The sequence below is a fragment of the Coregonus clupeaformis genome, chromosome 19 (genome assembly GCF_020615455.1).
Source record: "Coregonus clupeaformis isolate EN_2021a chromosome 19, ASM2061545v1, whole genome shotgun sequence".
NCBI classification, from domain to species: domain Eukaryota; kingdom Metazoa; phylum Chordata; class Actinopteri; order Salmoniformes; family Salmonidae; genus Coregonus; species Coregonus clupeaformis.
The window spans coordinates 7,993,338-8,015,771 of NC_059210.1; the positions used below are offsets into that span (position 1 = coordinate 7,993,338).

Consider the following 22,434-nt stretch of genomic DNA (forward strand, 5'->3'; position numbering starts at 1 on the left):
AGGAATACATTTGAGGCTATTAAATCATTTCAGACTGGAAAACCCCCAGGGCTTGATGGCATAGCGGTAGAGGTATATCAAGCCTTTTTTTGATATTCTCAAAGCTCCATTATTTACTCCTATAGAAATGGTAGTCTGTCAAGTCTGCAGGAAGATTTCACTATTATTATTATTATTATTATTATTACATTATTAAAAAAAGACCCACATGGCAAATACAAAGATCCAGTCCATCTAAAAAACCTCTTACACTTCAATGTTGTGAGACAGGGATGCCGCTTGAGCCCCACCCTATTCAACATACAGTATATGTCAACAAATTGGCGAGGGCACTAGAACAGTCTGCAGCACCCGGCCTCACCCTACTAGAATCTGAAGTAAAATGTCTACTGTTTTCTGATGATCTGGGGCTTCTGTCCCCAACCAAGGAGGGTCTACAGCAGCACCTAGATCTTCTGCATAGATTCTGTCAGACCTGGGCCCTGACAGTAAATATCAGTATGACAAAAATAATAGTGTTCCTAAAAAGGTCCAGTTGCCAGGACCACAAATACAAATTCCATCTAGACACCGTTGACCTAGAGCACACAAAGAACAATAACTTTCTCGGCCTAAACATCAGCGCCACAGGTAACTTCCACAAAGCTGTGAACAATCTGAGAGACAAGGCAAGAAGGGCCTTCTACGCCGTCAAAAGGAACATAAAATACCACATACCAATTAGGATCTGACAAAAAAATACTTTAATTAGTTATAGAACCCATTGCTATTTATGGTTGTGAGGTCTGGGGTCCGCTCACCAAACAAGAATTCACAAAATGGGACAAACACCAAATTGAGACTCTGCATGCAGAATTCTGCAAAAATATTTACAGTCTACAACACCAACACTCTAAAACACCAAATAATGCACGCAGAGCAGAATTAGGCCGATACCCGCTAATTATCAAAATCCAGAAAAGAGCCGTTCAATTCTACAACCGCCTAAAAGGAAGCGATTCCCAAACCTTCCATAACAAAGCCATCACCTACAGCATTTTTTTTCTGAGGTCTTGGCTGATTTCTTTTGATTTTCCCATGATGTCAAGCAAAGAGGCACTGAGTTTGAAGGTAGGCCTTGAAATGCATCCACAGGTACACCTCCAACTGACTCAAATGATGTCAATTAGCCTATCAGAAGCTTCTAAAGTCATGACATAATTTTCTGGAATTTTCCAAGCTGTTTAAAGGCACAGTCAACTTAGTATATGTAAACTTCTGACCCACTGGAATTGTGATACAGTGAATTATAAGTGAAATAATCTGTCTGTAAACAATTGTTGGAAAAATTACTTGTGTCATGCACAAAGTAGATGTCCTAACTGACTTGCCAAAACTATAGTTTGTTAACAAGAAATTTGCGGAATGGTTGAAAAACGAGTTTTAATGACTCCAACCTAAGTGTATGTAAACTTCTGACTTCAACTGTACATGTTTCAAGCAGACCACCATAGTCCCTGTGCCCAAGAAAGGAAGGTAACCAGTCTAAATGACTACTGCCCCGTAGCACCCACGTCGGTAGCCATGAAGTGCTTTGAAAGGCTGGTCATGGCTCACATCAACACAATCATTCCGGAAACCCTAGACCCACTCCAATTCGCATACCACCCCAACAGATCCACAGATGACGCAATCTCAATCGCACCCACACTGCCCTTTCCCACCTGGACAAAAGGAACACCTACAGTTGAAGTCAGAAGTTTACATACACTTAGGTTGGAGTCATTAAGACTTGTTTTTCAACCACTCCACACATTTCTTGTTAACAAACTACAGTTTTGGCAAGTCGGTTAGGACATCTACTTTGTGCATGACACAAGTAATTTTTCCAACAATTGTTTACAAACAGATTATTTCACTCATAATTCACTGTATCACAATTCCAGTGACTGTGCCTTTAAACAGCTTGGAAAATTGTCATGGCTTTAGAAGCTTCTGATAGGCAAATGTACATATTTTGAGTCAGTTGGAGGTGTACATGTGGATGCATTTCAAGGCCTACCTTCAAATTCAGTGCCTCTTTGCTTGACATCATGGGAAAATCAAAAGAAATCAGCCAAGACCTCAGAAAATGTTTTGTAGACCTCCACAAGTCTGGTTCATCATTGGGAGCAATTTCCAAACGCCTGAAGGTACCACGTTCATCTGTACAAACAATAGTACGCAAGTATTATTGGAAAGGCAGGTAGCGGGGGTAGCGGCAGGTAGCTTAGTGGTTAAGAGCATTGTGCCAGTAACCGAAAGGTCGCAGGTTCTAATCCCCGAGCCGACTAGGTGAAAAATCTGTCGATGTGCCCTTGAGCAAGGGTCTTTTATACAGGTAACAAGCTGAGATTAGGAGCACTCCCTTTAAGAGTAGGCTCCTAGTCTCAGCTCGTTACCTGTATAAAAGACACCTGGGAGCCAGAAATCTTTCTGATTGAGAGGGGGTCAAATACTTATTTCACTCATTAAAATGCAAATCAATTTATAACATTTTTGACATGCGTTTTTCTGGATTTTTTGTTGTTGTTGTTATTCTGTCTCTCACTGTTCAAATAAACCTACCATTAAAATCATAGACTGATCATTTCTTTGTCAGTGGGCAAACTGGTACAAATTCAGCAGCGGATCAAATATTTTTTTCTCTCATTGTATATCCACAGTAAAACGAGTCCTATATCGACATAACCTGAAAGGCCGCTCATCAAGGAAGAAGACACTGTTCCAAAACCGCCATAAAAAAGCCAGACTATGGTTTGCAACTGTACATGGGAACAAAGATCCTACTTTTTGGAGAAATGTCCTCTGGTCTGATGAAACAAAAATAGAACTGTTTGACCATAATGACCATCGTTATGTTTGGAGGAAAAAGGGGGTGACTTGCAAGCCGACGAACACCATCCCAACCGTGAAGCACGGGGGTGGCAGCGTCATGCTGTGGGGGTGCTTTGCTGCAGGAGGGACTGGTGCAATTCACAAAATAGATGGCATTATGAGGAAGGAAAATTATGTGGATATATTGAAGCAACATCTCAAGATATCAGTCAGGAAGTTAAAGCTTGGTCGCAAATGGGTCTTCCAAATGGACAATGACCCCAAGCATACTTCCAAAGTTGTGGCAAAATGGCTTAAGGACAACAAAGTCAAGGTATTGGAGTGGCCATCACAAAGCCCTGACTTCAATCCTATAGAAAATGTGTGGGCAGTACTGAAAAAGCGTGTGCGAGCAAGGAGGCCTACAAACCTGACTCAGTTACACCAGCTCTGTCAGGAGGAATGGGACAAAATTCACCCAACTTATTGTGGGAAGCTTGTGGAAGGCTACCTGAAACGTTTGACCCAAGTTAAACAATTTAAAGGCAATGCTACCGAATACTAATTGAGTGTATGTAAAATTCTGACCCACTGGGAATGTGATGAAAGAAATAAAAGCTTAAATAAATCATTCTCTCTACTATTATTCTGACATTTCCCATTCTTAAAATAAAGTGGTGATCCTAACTGACCTAAGACAGGGAATTTTTACTAGGATTAAATGTCAGGAAAAACTGAGTTTAAATGTATTTGGCTAAGGTGTATGTAAACTTCGGACTGTTCATTGACTACAGGTCAGCGTTCAACACCATAGTGCCCACAAAGATCATCACTAAGCTAAGGACCCTGGGACTAAACACCTCACTCTGCAACTGGATCCTGGACTTCCTGGCCAAGCATGACTCCAACACCATCATTGTGTTTGCTGACGACACAATGGTGGTAGGCCTGATCACTGACAACGATAAGACCCTATAGGGAGGAGGTCAGAGACCTGGCTGTGTGGTGCCAGGACAACAACCTCTCCCTCAACGTGAGCAAGACAAAGGAGCTGATTGTGGACTACAGGAAAAGGAGGGCTGTACACGCCCCCATTCACATCGACGGGGCTATAGTGGAGCGGGTAGAGAGTTTCAAGTTCCTTGGTGTCCACATCACCAACAAACTCATGGTCCAAACACACCAAGAAAGTTGTGAAGAGGGCACGTCAACGCCTTTTCCCCCTCAGGAGACTGAAAAGATTATGTCATGGGTCCCCAGATCCTCAAAAAGTTATACAGCTGCACCATCGAGAGCATCCTGACCAGTTGCATCACCGCCTGGTATGGCAACTGCTCGGCATCCGACCGTAAGGGACTACAGAGGGTAGTTTGTACGGCCCAGTACATCACTGGGGCCAAGCTTCCTTCCGTCCAGGACCTATTGTGATGTCACGAGAGGCTGTGTCCTGGAGGGACGTTACATCCCCCTGAGGTGGCTGCAAACCCAGACAGCTATGGCTCCATCTGCTGGTATGGTCGGGAACTCCACCCCTCTATGGCCAATCTTCCCACGCAGCTGAAACAAATGAGGAGCTGATGAGCTGAAGGTTGGGGAAGTGAAGAGACACAGTCTCCAAGCTGGGCTCTCTGGAGGACAAGAGTGCTGCACGTCCACTTCCATGAGGAATATAAGGATTTGGAGATACTTACCTTTGGGAAATACTCACCTTTGGATATATGCACCTGTGGAAATACGTGAGAGACATTTGGAAGGACTTTTTGCTGGGTTGGCCACTAGCTGCAACGTGGACTACAGTAAGGCTGGGGGAAAGTTATCTGGGCGAGTGAGAATTATGATTTTGGATGTGGAAGAGACATCCCTGAACTGTTAACCCTTAAAGAGCCACAAGAGAACAGAATTTTGTTATATTTTCGTTAATTTCCCAAGACCTATAATAAAATCCTTGTTTTGTTTGAACCTTGTCTCCTTGCACTACTTGAGCAATCCCGCTGAAAGCTGTGTAGCCTCTCGTGACGTCACACTATATACTAGGCGGTGTCAGAGGAAGGCCCAAAAGATTGTCAGACTCCAGTCACCCAAGTCATAGACTGTTCTTTCTGCTACCGCACGGCAAGTGGTACTGGAGCGCCAAGTCTAGGTCCAAAAGGCTCCTTAGCAGCTTCTACCCCTAATCCATAAGACTGTTGAACAACTAATCAAATGGCCACCCAGATTATTTGCATTGACCCCCCACTGCTGTTACTCACTGTTTATTATCAACCTCGACTAACATGTACCCCTGAACATTGACTCGGTACCGGTACCCATAGCCTCATTATTGTTATTTTATTTGTTTTTATTTTATTTTTTACTTTATTTTATTTAGTAAATATTTTCTTAACTCTATTTTCTTAAAACTGCATTGTTGGTTAAGGGCTTGTAAGTAAGCATTTCACGGTTGACTGTTGTATTCGGCGCGTGACAAAGAAAAAATATTTTGATAAGCAATTGGGAACGAGATGGGAACGAGACGGGAAAGAGACGGGAACAAGACGGGAAAGAGACGGGAACGAGACAGGAAAGAGACTAGAACGAGATGGGGAAAGAGACGGGAACAAGACGGGAAAGAGACGGGAACGAGACGGGAAAGAGACTAGAACGAGATGGGGAAAGAGACTGGAACGAGATGGGAAAGAGACGGGAAAGAGACTGGAACGAGATGGGAAAGAGATGGGAACGAGACTAGAACGAGATGCGAACGAGATGGGAAAGAGACGGGAACGAGACTGGAACGAGATGCGAACGAGATGGGAAAGAGATGGGAACGAGACTGGAACGAGATGCGAACGAGATGGGAAAGAGATGGGAAAGAGACGGGAACGAGACTAGAACGAGATGCGAACGAGATGGGAAAGAGACGGGAACGAGACTGGAACGAGATGCGAACGAGATGGGAAAGAGACGGGAACGAGACTGGAACGAGATGCGAACGAGATGGGAAAGAGATGGGAAAGAGACGGGAACGAGATGGGAAAGAGACTGGAACGAGATGGGAGCGAGATGGGAACGAGACGGAAACGAGACGGGAACGAGATGGGGAAGAGACGGGAACGAGACGGGGAAAGAGACTGGCAAGAGACTGGAACAAGATGGGAAAAGAGAGGGAAAGAGACTGGAACGAGACGGGAACGAGATGGGAACGAGACTGGAACGCGATTCGAACGAGACGGGAACGAGACGGGAAAAGAGAGGAAAATAGATGGGAACGAGATTGGGAAAGAGATGGGAAAGAGAGGGAATGAGATGGGAACGAGACTGGAATGAGATGGAAAAGAGAGGGAATGAGATTGGAACGAGAAGGGACTGAGACGGGAACGAGACGGGAATGAGATGGGAAAAGAGGGAAAGAGAGAACCAGATGGGGAGGCGAAGAGATGCAGGGAGAGAGAGAGAACAGGGGTGGCAGGTAGCTTAGTGGTTAAGAGCGTTGTGCCAGTAACCGAAAGGTCGTTGGTTCTAATCCCCGAATCCACTAGGTGAAAAATCTGTCGATGTGCCCTTGAGCAAGGCACTTAACCCTAATTGCTCCTGTAAGTTGCTCTGGATAAGAGCGTCTGCTAAATGACTAAAATGTAAATGTAAGAACAGGAAGAGTGGGACATAGTTGTTTAAAAAACCCATTGACAAACTAAAATCAAGTTCTCTGTGGTGGAGAGAGATTCTAGGTCTCTCTTTCTCTCTCTCTCTGTCTCTCTCCTTTCGGTCTTTCTCTCTCTCTGTCTCTCTCTCTCTCTGTCTCTCTCTCCGTCTCTCTCTCTCTCTCTCTCTCTCTCGCTCTCTCTCTCCCTCCTCCTCCTGTCCTTAAACCAGTTTCCATGAATGCCATTCCCCTGAGTTGGAGGAATCATTTCAGATATTCTCGTGCGTAAGAGAAGTTGTTCACATGTGAGCTCATTCTCAACACTATAAATAGACTTAACCAAACAAACAAAAAACTATTTGACACAAGTTTATATCTGCGACGGTCTCTGAAAATCCTACTTATTTTTCTACCTCCCTCCATGGCCTACTCCCCACTGACAATGTTTGTGTGAGTGAATTCCAGATTCCACAACTGTGTTACTGGAAACTGTAAAACGTTTGATCAACTGTTTTTGAAAAGAAAAATGGGCCAACTGTTCAAACAAAACGTATGATTGGCTGAATTTTTTCGGGACGATGGATGGATTCCTTAGCCTGGTCCTAGGTCTGGTTGTGCTATCTTGCCAACTTTTATGGTCATTGTCATGCCAAACAAGACAGAGTTGCCAAGGCAGCTCAAACAGATCTGGGACCAGGCTATATATTTCTGGCCTGTGTATGACTCCATGGACATCAACTCAGTAGGATGAAACATGATGAATCAGTCAATTTACCTTTTTCCCAAGTGGAATAACCCCAGTACAGTATATGTATGTGATCCTGAGGGAACACAGCCCCATTAACAGTATTTACTCTACAGGATGGAAATTCTCCACACTCTTGAGTTGTTTATGAGGGTAATTGCTCACTGTCTCTTTCTGTTTTTGCGTCTGTTTCTAGCACCATGGAATGGGAGCTATGTGATAAGAATTCCTCCAGCATTAAACAGCCCTGGAGTGGATAGTCTTGAGATATTCTGAGATGTCTGGCTTCTGTCTGTCTGGATTGTGGAATGCTGCTTACTGTACTGTACAGCACATCACAGACAGGGGAATGTGTAAGAGATTCCGTCCTGAAATAGCACTGTTTATGTTAATTCACTAATACATCCCTATCCAACTATCAAAAGTCTTCCACTTCCGTCTGTCTTTAGTCATCTTCACTGAGCCCCAACTCTGCTGATGTCTTGAAGCTTAGTCACCATTGTTCTCTGCCATGCGATTCGTTCAAATAACTTTTTATCGTCTTATTGAGTGTTACAGTATTTCTGTGATGTATGTTACAGTCCGCCATTGTATCTCTATTCTCTGCTTCTATCCTCAAAATGTTTTGTGTCTTCTTACTTCTCCGCTCAGGTGATGGCCATTGCTCTCTGTCAGTATTGTGTTTTTTTTAGAATTACTTTATAATCATTTTAGGAGTATTAGCTGCAGTATTGCTGACCCAGTCTTCTTCTTCTCCTCTCAGGTGATGGCCAGGAGAAAAGAGGGCTCTGGGAAGGTCAAGGTGCTGCTCCACTGGACTCCTGAGGACATGTGAGCATTATGGACCTCCTATGACTACTGAGGGGCGTGCTACAAAGCAGGATCAAGAAGTTAGCCAGCTAACTTGCCTAAATATTCTGAAATAACTTTTACATTTTTTTTAGAAAGATAAGCTTGAAATGGGTATGCATGGTCTAATTGACTCAACAACCAAAAGCACATATCTTTAGCTTTCTTAATGAATAAGAAAATCGAGTTAGTTGTTTATCAAAGTTAGCTGGCTAACTCTATTCAGTTAATTGTTATTTAACCAGGATAGTTCACTCAGCTATAGTCACTTTTTTCCAGGGAGTCATCGTATCCATAAAAACATCAAACTTAAAAAGCGTACGAACCACATGGTATGAATCTAAAACACTCAACATAGTTACATAACATTCATATTGCTCTGACTTTCAGATGGGGCTGTATTGATAAAGTGTGTGTGTGTGTACGATTGTGTACTCTAGTCCTGTCTGTATCTGTTGCTCATGGCTTTATGCATTTATTTTCCATCCACTGTGTTGACCCCTCATCCTCGCAAAGGGCTAGCTCTAAATCTGGCTAGAGTTCCGCTCTTGGTTGTACTAATATTGGTCACATGGAACACATTGAACACAGCGCCCAGGTCTAGACCCTGTTCCAGTCTCACTCAACAACAAAAAAAATACGGTTTACTATTGAATACTACAGTACTTACTATAGAATTCTGTAGTATACTGTACTACACACTGTAGTATACCCCAGTCATGAGTAGTACTTACTATAGAATAGTGTAGTATACGGTAGAATGCAATAGTCAATCCTACAGTATACTACAGACCAGGACTGGTCTCGAGCTTTTAGACACAGCAGGACTGGTCTCAATAGCTTTTAGAGACAGCAGGACTGGTCTCAATAGCTTTTAGAGACAGCAGGACTGGTCTCAATAGCTTTTAGACACACAGCAGGACTGGTCTCAAGAGCTTTTAGAGACAGCAGGACTGGTCTCAAGAGCTTTTAGAGACAACAGGACTGGTCTCAATAGCTTTTAGAGACACAGCAGGACTGGTCTCAAGAGCTTTTAGAGACAGCAGGACTGGTCTCAAGAGCTTTTAGACACAGCAGGACTGGTCTCAATAGCTTTTAGAGACAGCAGGACTGGTCTCAAGAGCTTTTAGAGACAGCAGGACTGGTCTCAATAGCTTTTAGAGACAGCAGGACTGGTCTCAAGAGCTTTTAGAGACAGCAGGACTGGTCTCAAGAGCTTTTAGAGACAGCAGGACTGGTCTCAATAGCTTTTAGAGACAGCAGGACTGGTCTCAATAGCTTTTAGAGACAGCAGGACTGGTCTCAATAGCTTTTAGAGACAGCAGGACTGGTCTCAAGAGCTTTTAGAGACAGCAGGACTGGTCTCAAGAGCTTTTAGAGACAGCAGGACTGGTCTCAAGAGCTTTTAGAGACAGCAGGACTGGTCTCAATAGCTTTTAGAGACAGCAGGACTGGTCTCAAGAGCTTTTAGAGACAGCAGGACTGGTCTCAAGAGCTTTTAGAGACAGCAGGACTGGTCTCAAGAGCTTTTAGACACAGCAGGACTGGTCTCAATAGCTTTTAGAGACACAGCAGGACTGGTCTCAAGAGCTTTTAGAGACAGCAGGACTGGTCTCAAGAGCTTTTAGACACAGCAGGACTGGTCTCAATAGCTTTTAGACACAGCAGGACTGGTCTCAAGAGCTTTTAGAGACACAGCAGGACTGGTCTCAAGAGCTTTTAGAGACAGCAGGACTGGTCTCAAGAGCTTTTAGACACAGCAGGACTGGTCTCAATAGCTTTTAGACACAGCATGACTGGTCTCAATAGCTTTTAGAGACAGCAGGACTGGTCTCAATAGCTTTTAGAAGCACAGCAGGACTGGTCTCAATAGCTTTTAGAGACAGCAGGACTGGTCTCAAGAGCTTTTAGACACAGCAGGACTGGTCTCAAGAGCTTTTAGAGACAGCAGGACTGGTCTCAAGAGATTTTAGAGACAGCAGGACTGGTCTCAATAGCTTTTAGAGACACAGCAGGACTGGTTTCAATAGCTTTTAGAGACAGCAGGACTGGTCTCAAGAGCTTTTAGAGACAGCAGGACTGGTTTCAAGCCTTGCTCTGTCCGCTTGCTCTCTCTGTGGGTCATAGCCCAATCCAAGCCTTGCCAGCTCAGGGTAGCCTTGGCCAAACAGCCATGGTCTTGAACTCGGTTGGCCCTGTGCTGTGCTGTAATGAGATGGGTCTACTTGAACAGTGCATTAAGAGACATGGTGATTCACAGAGAGGCCTGTAGCCTGAGGGAGGCTCTCTGACTGACTGGACCTCTATTGAAGGGACTGCCCTGGCTCTCTGAAGAGGATCAGAGAGAGCGAGATGGAGGGAGAGAGGGAGGGAGGGAGGAAAGAAAGAAAGGGATGTAGTGAGGGAACAAGAGAGAGAGATGGAGAGAGATGGATGGAGAGAGGAAACAAGAGAGAGAGAGATAGAGAGAGATGGATGGATGGAGAGAGGAAACAAGAGAGCGAGATGGAGAGAGATGGATGGAGAGAGGAAACAAGAGAGCGAGATGGATGGAGAGAGGAAACAAGGGAGCGAGATGGAGAGAGATGGATGGAGAGAGGAATCAAGAGAGCGAGATGGAGAGAGATGGATGGAGAGAGGAAACAAGAGAGCGAGATGGAGAGAGATGGATGGAGAGAGGAAACAAGGGAGCGAGATGGAGAGAGATGGATGGAGAGAGGGAGCAAGCAAGAGAAGGACCATAGAGATTGAGGAAGATGGACTGAGAGACAAAGGGACTGAGAGACGAAGGGACTGAGGGACGAAGGGACTGAGGGACGAAGGGACTGAGGGAGAAAGGGACTGAGGGAGAAAGGGACTGAGGGAGAAAGGGACTGAGGGAGAAAGGGACTGAGAGACGAAGGGACTGAGAGACAAAGGGACTGAGAGAGAAAGAGGGAGCAGAAAGAGAGGGCAAGAGGTGGGATGATGTAACATGAGGAGGTGGGATGATGTAACATGAGGAGGTGGGATGATGTAACATGAGGAGGTGGGATGATGTAACATGAGGAGGTGGGATGATGTAACATGAGGAGGTGGGATGATGTAACATGAGGAGGTGGGATGATGTAACATGAGGAGGTGGGATGATGTAACATGAGGAGGTGGGATGATGTAACATGAGGAGGTGGGATGATGTAACATGAGGAGGTGGGATGAGAGGAGGTGGGATGATGTAACACGAAGCAGATTGTAGCTGACAGCTTCCAATGAACATACAGGATCTACTCCTCCATCCCACTCTTTCCTCTCCTCCACTCACCCCCCTCCTCACCCCGTGTGTGTGGGAGCTTAACCAAGTGCAGGGGAGAGATGGAGAGGAGGGGGGGATAGATGGAGAAATGGAGCGCAATGACTAGGAAAAACTCCAGCGATTAATCAGACACAAGAGTTGGGTGGAGGGAATAGAGATAGCCTAGAGAGGGATAGCGCCCCATTCACTCTCTGCAGGATAATCAGTGACGCTACATTGACTCATAAATTCTCTGAGCATCAGCGAGGTAATAGCCGAGTGCTGTGACATTATTAAAAATCACTGTCCATCAGTCTATCTGTAGAGGGAGAGATGGGGAGGAGGGGTGTCATTTACTGAGCCTTTTACTGATGGGTTAGAAGTGAGAGGTTGGACATATTATATCAGCGGGATCTTCTTCAGTCTGGTCTGAGAGTGTGACAGGATCTGTCTGTGAACTATTGGAATATACCCTCCTTGGATTTGTAGGGATGGTATTCATGTGTTGTCACTTAGAGGGAGAAGTTTGGCTTCATGTGTTTGTCTGAATCCTGGCCCTTGTGTTGTCATCTGTTGAAGTCCTGAATCAGGCCACAGTTACCTGGACTGTACTGGACTGTACAGAACTGGACTGGACTGAACTGGACTGGTCTGGACTGAACTGAACTGGACTGGACTGGACTGGACTGAACTGGACTGGTCTGGACTGAACTGGACTGGACTAGACTGGACTGGTCTGGACTGAACTGGACTGGACTAGACTGAACTGGACTGGACTGAACTGGACTGAACTGGACTGGTCTGGACTGAACTGAACTGAACTGGACTGGACTAGACTGAACTGGACTGGACTGAACTGAACTGGACTGAACTGGACTGGACTGGACTGGACTGTGGTGTTGTTGTCTGTTTTGGTGGTTAGTCAAAGCTAATGTATTTATTGTTGTGTGTCTTTCCATCCTGTGATCTGACCCCTGATAGAGAGGTCAACGTCCAGGCCAGACCAGACTGTAGGGACAGTGTGAGCCAGACCCCATTGCCATTCAAAAACAACTCCTACTCCCAGCCTAGACAATTATGTAGATCTGAGAGGATAGGGTAAGTAATATGGTGGTAGTTCCATCTTGCGTTTTGATAGGGCAGGTAGAAGTGTGGACAGGGCTAGTGCAGACTCCTTCTCAGTGGTCAGCAGTAACATTGTGACTACTACGGTCATGTTCATTAACAGTTAACGCTGTGGCTAATCATTCACATCCTGACGTTAATTCCCTCCATCTGGGTTAACGTGTAACTCTCATTAACATGGCTGTTCTGAAGCTGAACTAACAGCTCTGCTGTGGTAGTACAACTGCTCATCATTATACGACTAACACACAGGGAGGGAGGGAGAGGGAGGGAGGGAGGGAGGGAGGGAGAGGGAGGACGAGAGGGGGAGGGAGGGAGGGAGGGAGGGAGGGGGAGGGAGGGAGGGAGAGGGGGAGGGAAGGAGGGAGGGAGGGAGGGAAGGAGGGAGAGGTAGGGGAGGGGAGGGAGGGAGGGGGGAGAGAGGGAGAGAGTGGGGGAGACAGCGAGAGAGAGAGAGAGCTGGGTCATGTTTTCTGATAGCAGGGTCGTGTTCATTAGGGTACGCTGTAGCAATAAGTTTTAAAACGTTACGTTAGGGCTGGGCGATATGGCATAAATTCGTCTTAGGGGCCGAGCCGAATTTCTTCGTCCTCCTGAGGTTGAAGAGGCGCTGTTGTGCCTTCTTCACCACACTGTCTGTGTGGGTGGACCATTTCAGCTTTGTTGTACAATTTAAAAGTAAAATACACTGAATTTCAAACAGTCAGCAATAATCTAATGAATTTAGGGCTTGTGAAGTTATACTTAGGCTAAATATAAGCCTTCCACAACCAATAAGACATACTAATAATTTAATTATTTTATCAAAATAGTTTAACCTGCTTTTTTGCAATAATCACTGATCTGGCTTTCAAGCCTGTCTATGAAAATGCCCTTTTTGTTACAAATGTAACCAGAACCATGCATAATGCACATTAACTAATAATGATTAACTTCTTGTAGAGGAATTATAGAAAATAAACAGGTCTCATAAACAATCTCTCAAGCACAAGCCCACGTGCTAGTGAATAGCCAGCTAACCTTTATACTTCAAGTTCAGCCAACTTGGATCTATTAGCTAGCTAACAAGGTAAAACAGTTGAATTGTTATGAACACACCCTTCTGTCCGCCTCCAACTGTTTGAACAGCATGCTAGCCTGTCCACTTTGTTCAGATGTTGAAATCGAGTGGCCGTACTTATTTCTCAGAATGAGAACGAGTTGCCAATTCCTTATATAATTGTGTTTTATTTTATAAATAAAACACAGACTAGACAACGAGTGTGGCTAAAATGCTACACGCCGCACGCGACAGAAACTGAGCATTCATTCATCCTGAAGGCACCACAGTTAACCAACCCTGTGAACGGGTTTGATAACTTGTCATTTTAAATCTTAATAGTGAAGTTAGGTAAGTCAGAAGCTTGCGGAGCAGGGCTTTGTAAACAAAAAGAGCGTACTGATGGGATGGGATTCAAAGAGGTCCAGCCGACCTTTTGGTAAAGAATACAGTGATGAGTAATACAACAGAATCCTTTGATGAAACGAAGGGCGCTATGAAAAACGGCATCCAAGGGGTTTAGGAGTGAATAGTATCACAATAATCAAGAACAGGTAGAAAGGTTGAACAATCTGCTTCCTGCTGACTAGAGAGAGACAATATCTGTTTCTGTAAAAAAAAACATTTGTTCTTTGAGAGATGATCATAGTATATACAGTGGGGAGAACAAGTATTTGATACACTGCCGATTTTGCAGGTTTTCCTACTTACAAAGCATGTAGAGGTCTGTAATTTTTATCATAGGTACACTTCAACTATGAGAGACGGAATCTAAAACAAAAATCCAGAAAATCACATTGTATGATTTTTAAGTAATTAATTTGCATTTTATTGCATGACATAAGTATTTGATCACCTACCAACCAGTAAGAATTCCGGCTCTCACAGACCTGTTAGTTTTTCTTTAAGAAGCCCTCCTGTTCTCCACTCATTACCTGTATTAACTGCACCTGTTTGAACTCGTTACCTGTATAAAAGACACCTGTCCACACACTCAATCAAACAGACTCCAACCTCTCCACAATGGCCAAGACCAGAGAGCTGTGTAAGGACATCAGGGATAAAATGGTAGACCTGCACAAGGCTGGGATGGGCTGCAGGACAATAGGCAAGCAGCTTGGTGAGAAGGCAACAACTGTTGGCGCAATTATTAGAAAATGGAAGAAGTTCAAGATGACGGTCAATCACCCTCGGTCTGGGGCTCCATGCAAGATCTCACCTCGTGGGGCATCAATGATCATGAGGAAGGTGAGGGATCAGCCCAGAACTACACGGCAGGAACTGGTCAATGACCTGAAGAGAGCTGGGACCACAGTCTCAAAGAAAACCATTAGTAACACACTACGCCGTCATGGATTAAAATCATGCAGCGTGCGCAAGTTCCCCCTGCTCAAGCCATCGCATGTCCAGGCCCGTCTGAAGTTTGCCAATGACCATCTGGATGATCCAGAGGAGGAATGGGAGAAGGTCATGTGGTCTGATGAGACAAAAATAGAGCTTTTTGGTCTAAACTCCACTCGCCGTGTTTGGAGGAAGAAGAAGGATGAGTGCAACCCCAAGAACACCATCCCAACCGTGAAGCATGGAGGTGGAAACATCATTCTTTGGGGATAATTTTCTGCAAAGGGGACAGGACGACTGCACCATATTGAGGGGAGGATGGATGGGGCCATGTATCGCGAGATCTTGGCCAACAATCTCCTTCCCTCAGTAAGAGCATTGAAGATGGGTCGTGGCTGGGTCTTCCAGCATGACAACGACCCGAAACACACAGCCAGGGCAACTAAGGAGTGGCTCCGTAAGAAGCATCTCAAGGTCCTGGAGTGGCATAGCCAGTCTCCAGACCTGAACCCAATAGAAAATCTTTTGAGGGAGCTGAAAGTCCGTATTGCCCAGCGACAGCCCCGAAACCTGAAGGATCTGGAGAAGGTCTGTATGGAGCAGTGGGCCAAAATCCCTGCTGCAGTGTGTGCAAACCTGGTCAAGACCTAGAGGAAACGTATGATCTCTGTAATTGCAAACAAAGGTTTCTGTACCAAATATTAAGTTCTGCTTTTCTGATGTATCAAATACTTATGTCATGCAATAAAATGCTAATTAATTACTTTAAAATCATACAATGTGATTTTCTAGATTTTTGTTTTAGATTCCGTCTCTCACAGTTGAAGTTTACCTATGATAAAAATTACAGACCTCTACATGCTTTGTAAGTAGGAAAATCTGCAAAATCGGCAGTGTATCAAATACTTGTTCTCCCCACTGTAAGGACATGTCTACTGTTCTTTGAGCGCTGGTCATGGTACAGTGAGGGAAAAAAGTATTTGATCCCCTGCTGATTTTGTACGTTTGCCCACTGACAAAGAAATGATCAGTCTATAATTTTAATGGTAGGTTTATTTGAACAGTGAGAGACAGAATAACAACAACAAAAATGTCAAAAATGTTATAAATTGATTTGCATTTTAATGAGGGAAATAAGTATTTGACCCCTCTGCAAAACATGACTTAGTACTTGGTGGCAAAACCCTTGTTGGCAATCACAGAGGTCAGACGTTTCTTGTAGTTGGCCACCAGGTTTGCACACATCTCAGGAGGGATTTTGTCCCACTCCTCTTTGCAGATCTTCTCCAAGTCATTAAGGTTTTGAGGCTGACGTTTGGCAACTCGAACCTTCAGCTCCCTCCACAGATTCTCTATGGGATTAAGGTCTGGGACTGGCTAGGCCACTCCAGGACCTTCATGTGCTTCTTCTTGAGCCACTCCTTTGTTGCTTTGGCCGTGTGTTTTGGGTCATTGTCATGCTGGAATACCCATCCACAACCCATTTTCAATGCCCTGGCTGAGGGAAGGAGGTTCTCACACAAGATTTGACGGTACATGGCCCCGTCCATCGTCCCTTTGATGCGGTGAAGTTGTCCTGTCCCCTTAGCAGAAAAACACCCCCAAACCATAATGTTTCCACCTCCATGTTTGACGGTGGGGATGGTGTTCTTGGGGTCATAGGCAGCATTCCTCCTCCTCCAAACACAGCGAGTTGAGTTGATGCCAAAGAGCTCCATTTTGGTCTCATCTGACCACAACACTTTCACCCAGTTCTCCTCTGAATCATTCAGATGTTCATTGGCAAACTTCAGACGGGCATGTATATGTGATTTCTTGAGCAGGGGGACCTTGCGGGCGCTGCAGGATTTCAGTCCTTCACGGCGTAGTGTGTTACCAATTGTTTTCTTGGTGACTATGGTCCCAGCTGCCTTGAGATCATTGACAAGATCCTCCCGTGTAGTTCTGGGCTGATTCCTCACCGTTCTCATGATCATTGCAACTCCACGAGGTGAGATCTTGCATGTAGCCCCAGGCCGAGGGAGATTTACAGTTATTTTGTGTTTCTTCCATTTGCGAATAATCGCACCAACTGTTGTCACCTTCTCACCAAGCTGCTTGGCGATGGTCTTGTAGCCCATTCCAGCTTTGTGTAGGTCTACAATCCTGTCCCTGACATCCTTGGAGAACTCTTTGGTCTTGGCCATGGTGGAGAGTTTGGAATCTGATTGATTGATTGCTTCTGTGGACCGGTGTCTTTTATACAGGTAACAAGCTGAGATTAGGAGCACTCCCTTTAAGTGTGCTCCTAATCTCAGCTCGTTACCTGTATAAAAGACACCTGGGAGCGAGAAATCTTTCTGATTGAGAGGGGGTCAAATACTTATTTCCCTCATTAAAATGCAAATCAATTTATAACATTTTTGACATGCGTTTTTTCTGGATTTTTTGTTGTTATTCTGTCTCTCACTGTTCAAATAAACCTACCATTAAAATTATAGACTGATCATTACTTTGTCAGTGGGCAAACGTACAAAATCAGCAGGGGATCAAATACTTTTTTCCCTCACTGTATATGAGAACGTGTGTGCTGTTCTCTGAGAGCTGATCATGATATATCAGGACATCAATCTGGGGAAGGCTGGTTGGAATGTGTTCCTAAGTCTCTGGTGCACACACACACACACACACACACACACACACACACACACACACACACACACACACACACACACACTCCTGTCCCACCAGAGGCTGTTTGTCCCTTCCTGAGGAGACTTAATTTGGAATCTAACTTTCTGGGTCATAAAAAACCAAGCCAAACAACGGTCTCCTGTGGAAAGTAAAATGTAATGGATCTTTATTTTGTTTAGTGTTGGTTGGTTTGGAGTGTCTGTGTGTGCATATTCATAGCTTTTCAAATGTTTTTTTATGAAGAGTTACTTAAAGGAAATGTTCAATGTTATATTGTTTTTGTGCGTCTCTGAGTGATGTTCCATCGATTCCCCGCGTAATTTCATGTTTTCATGTGTATCTGAGTTATTGGCGTTCAAGCAGGCAGAAATTCGTCCGGTATGGCGTAGCACTGTGATAAAGTCACTCTCACTACACTGGAAGTTAATATAAATATTAATTTTAGATCACGAAAACGTCTATCATACAGTTGAAGTCGGAAGTTTACATACACTTAGGTTGGAGTCATTAAAACTCATTTTTCAATCACTCCACAAATTTCTTGTTAACAAACGATACTTTTGGCAAGTTGGTTAGGACATCTACTTTGTGCATGACACAAGTCATTTTTCCAGCAATTGTTTACAGACAGATTATTTAATTTATAATTCACTGTATCACAATTCCAGTGGGTCAGAAGTTTATATACAATAAGTTGACTGTGCCTTTAAACAGCTTGGAATTTTTCAGAAAATGATGTCATGGCTTTAGAAGCTTCTGATAGGCTAATTGACATCATTTGATTCAATTGGAGGTGTACATGTGTACAGTGGCGGCTCCTGAAAAAATTCTCAGGAGGGGCAATTTTTCTGATGATTTAGGTGACCTACACACATTTTTAAAAAGATATGTCCAGCAACAACATGAAGACAGGGGCAGCATATAAGTCAATACCAGAATCATTTATTGACTGATCTCAGGGAGTGCTCCTAATCTCAGCTTGTTACCTGTATAAAAGACACCTGTCCACAGAAGCAATCAATCAATCAGATTCCAAACTCTCCACCATGGCCAAGACCAAAGAGCTCTCCAAGGATGTCAGGGACAAAATTGGAGACCTACACAAGGCTGGAATAATAATAATAATAATAATAATAATAATATGCCATTTAGCAGACGCTTTTATCCAAAGCGACTTACAGTCATGCGTGCATACATTTTTGTGTATGGGTGGTCCCGGGGATCGAACCCACTACCTTGGCGTTACAAGCGCCGTGCTCTACCAGCTGAGCTACAGAAAGTGGATACTCATGGATGCGCATCGCAATTGTAAAATGTCAACACAATTGGAGACACCACGTCATTTTTGGAGACATGTTATTGACAGTAAACTATTGTAGATGCGACTGCTAACTAAATAAAACATTTTAGCTGGCTAGCTAATCATCTTAGCTAAATGTGGGGCAAACAATTCAGTTATTTACCGTTAATTTGAGGGATTGGGGTGAAAGAAATCGAGTTACATAGTGATACTTTACGATATACTGTATTGACAATATCGCAATATAACCATATCCACCCTGTCCAAAGTCTCTACTTGGTCTCAGTTCTCCAGTAAACTTGTGATTATCAACACTAACCTCATCGTTGTGGCGGCGGACAGCTAGCCTGTATCCCTCATCCAGTTGAGTGGCAATGTTATTTTTTCGTTCGTACCATTATTTGGAAAATCCTCGGGTGTAGGACTTCCCCCCTTTAGTAGAAACCTGTTGAATTATTAAATTTGGTCTGGGAGGTCCTAATTGTTTCGTTGCCAATTTATCTTCATTTGTTCGCCGACAAAAAGGAAATTCTTTCAAAGACACAATCGAGTTGCACTGAAGCCTAGCCATGTTGATAGTAGTAGTGAATTGATTGACGCTGCTACCCTCTCTTTTCTTAGTTACGTTCATGTGACGAAAGCGCGTAAGTGCAAGCCCACAGACACCCATTGAGATTGTATTGAAGGCTCTGAAATTTGAAAAAAATAGATTTTACATGGGAGTCTATGACAGAAGTTCTGGGCGATTTTCAATCTGACTGAAATCGCCCCAAAAGGGGGTGGAGCCATTTGAAGCACGACTTTAGCCTGATTCGACATTTAGTGGCAGTGTGGCACTGTGGCAGATCAGACGTATAGATTACAACACTGATAACTACTGTTGCCGTGATATAATTGATTAGAAAAAAAATCCCTTCCTTTTCCCGTTTGGCAGTGCGTCGCCCATATCGCCCTATTGAACAGGCCGTCCCTGCATGTGTACAGTGGGGAAAAAAAGTATTTAGTCAGCCACCAATTGTGCAAGTTCTCCCACTTAAAAAGATGAGAGAGGCCTGTAATTTTCATCATAGGTACACGTCAACTATGACAGACAAAATGAGAAAAAAAATCCAGAAAATCACATTGTAGGATTTTTTATGAATTTATTTGCAAATTATGGTGGAAAATAAGTATTTGGTCAATAACAAAAGTTTCTCAATACTTTGTTATATACCCTTTGTTGGCAATGACACAGGTCAAACGTTTTCTGTAAGTCTTCACAAGGTTTTCACACACTGACACAAAGATTTTCTATGGGGTTGAGATCTGGAGACTGGCTAGGCCACTCCAGGAACTTGAAATGCTTCTTACGAAGCCACTCCTTCGTTGCCCGGGCGGTGTGTTTGGGATCATTGTCATGCTGAAAGACCCAGCCACGTTTCATCCTCAATGCCCTTGCTGATGGAAGGAGGTTTTCACTCAAAATCTCACGATACATGGCCCCATTCATTCTTTCCTTTACACGGAACAGTCGTCCTGGTCCCTTTGCAGAAAAACAGCCCCAAAGCATGATGTTTCCACCCCCATGCTTCACAGTAGGTATGGTGTTCTTTGGATGCAACTCAGCATTCTTTGTCCTCCAAACACGACGAGTTGAGTTTTTACCAAAAAGTTATATTTTGGTTTCATCTGACCATATGACATTCTCCCAATCCTCTTCTGGATCATCCAAATGCACTCTAGCAAACTTCAGACGGGCCTGGACATGTACTGGCTTAAGCAGGGGGACACGTCTGGCACTGCAGGATTTGAGTCCCTGGCGGCGTAGTGTGTTACTGATAGTAGGCTTTGTTACTTTGGTCCCAGCTCTCTGCAGGTCATTCACTAGGTCCCCCCGTGTGGTTCTGGGATTTTTGACCCCACGGGGTGAGATCTTGCGTGGAGCCCCAGATCAAGGGAGATTATCAGTGGTCTTGTATGTCTTCCATTTCCTAATAATTGCTCCCACAGTTGATTTCTTCAAACCAAGCTGCTTACCTATTGCAGATTCAGTCTTCCCAGCCTGGTGCAGGTCTACAATTTTGTTTCTGGTGTCCTTTGACAGCTCTTTGGTCTTGGCCATAGTGGAGTTTGGAGCGTGACTGTTTGAGGTTGTGGACAGGTGTCTTTTATACTGATAACAAGTTCAAACAGGTGCCATTAATACAGGTAACGAGTGGAGGACAGGGGAGCCTCTTAAAGAAGAAGTTACAGGTCTGTGAGAGCCAGAAATCTTGCTTGTTTGTAGGTGACCAAATACTTATTTTCCACCATAATTTGCAAATAAATTCATTAAAAATCCTACAATGTGATTTTCTGGAAAAAAATTCTCAATTTGTCTGTCAAAGTGGACGTGTACCTATGATGAAAATTACAGGCCTCTCTCATCTTTTTAAGTGGGAGAACTTGCACAATTGGTGGCTGACTAAATACTTTTTTCCCCCACTGTATGTATTTCAAGGCCTACCTTCCAACTCAGTGCCTCTTTCCTTGACATCATGGGAAAATCAAAAGAAATCAGCCCAGACCTCAGAAAAAAAATTGTAGACCTCCACAAGTCTGGTTCATCCTTAGGAGCAATTTCCAAACACCTGAAGGTGCCACGTTCATCTGTACAAACAATAGTACGCAAGTATAAACAACATGGGACCACGCAGCCATAATGACCATCGTTATGTTTGGAGGAAAAAGGGGGTTACTTGCAAGCCGAAGAACACCATCCCAACCGTGAAGCACGAGGGTGGCAGCATCATGCTGTGGGGGTGCTTTGCTGCAGGAGGGACTGGTGCACTTCACAAAATAGATGACATCATGAGGAAGGACAATTATGTAGTGTAGATATATTGAAGCAACATCTCAAGACATCAGTCAGGAAGTTAAAGCTTGGTCGCAAATGGGTCTTCCAAATGGACAATGACCCCAAGCATACTTCCAAAATTGTGGCAAAATGGCTTAAGGACAACAAAGTCAAAGTATTGGAGTGGCCATCACAAAGCCCTGACCTCAATCCTATAGAAAATTTGTGGGCAGAACTGAAAAAGCATGTGGGAGCAAGGAGGCCTACAAACCTGACTCAGTTATACCAGAAGTGCACCAGTCCCTCCTACAGCAAAGCACCCCCACAGCATGATGCTGCCACCCCGTGCTTCACGGTTGAGATGGTGTTCTTCGGCTTGCAAGTAACCCCCTTTTTTCTCCAAACATAACGATGGTCATTATGGCCAAACAGTTCTATTTTTGTTTCATCAGACCAGAGGACATTTCTCCAAAAAGTACGATCTTTGTCCCCATGTGCAGTTGCAAACCGTAGTCTGGCATTTTTATGGCAGTTTTGGAGCAGTGGCTTCTTCCTTGCTGAGCGGCCTTTCAGGTTATGTCGATATAGGACTCGTTTTACTGTGGAAATAGATAATTGTGTACCTGTTTCCTCCAGCATCTTCACAAGGTCCTATGCTGTTGTTCTGGGATTGATTTGTACTTTTAGCACCAAAGTACATTAATCTCTAGGAGACAGAACGCGTCTCCTTCCCGAGCGGTATGAGGGCTGCGTGGTCCCATGGTGTTTATACTTGCATACTATTGTTTGTACAGATGAACGTGGTACCTTCAGGCGTTT

General features: G+C 44.2%; 1 protein-coding gene across 2 annotated transcripts in view; it reads left to right on the forward strand.

Moving 5' to 3' along the window:
• LOC121531552 (zinc finger protein aebp2-like) overlaps positions 1-22,434 on the forward strand; it is a 69,842-nt gene that overhangs the window by 32,800 nt on the left and 14,608 nt on the right. For both annotated transcript variants that reach the window (XM_041836811.2, XM_041836812.2), the window contains exon 6: positions 7,966-8,033. In XM_041836811.2, coding sequence (XP_041692745.1) covers positions 7,966-8,033 — 68 coding nt within the window. The remainder of the gene's footprint in view (positions 1-7,965; positions 8,034-22,434) is intronic.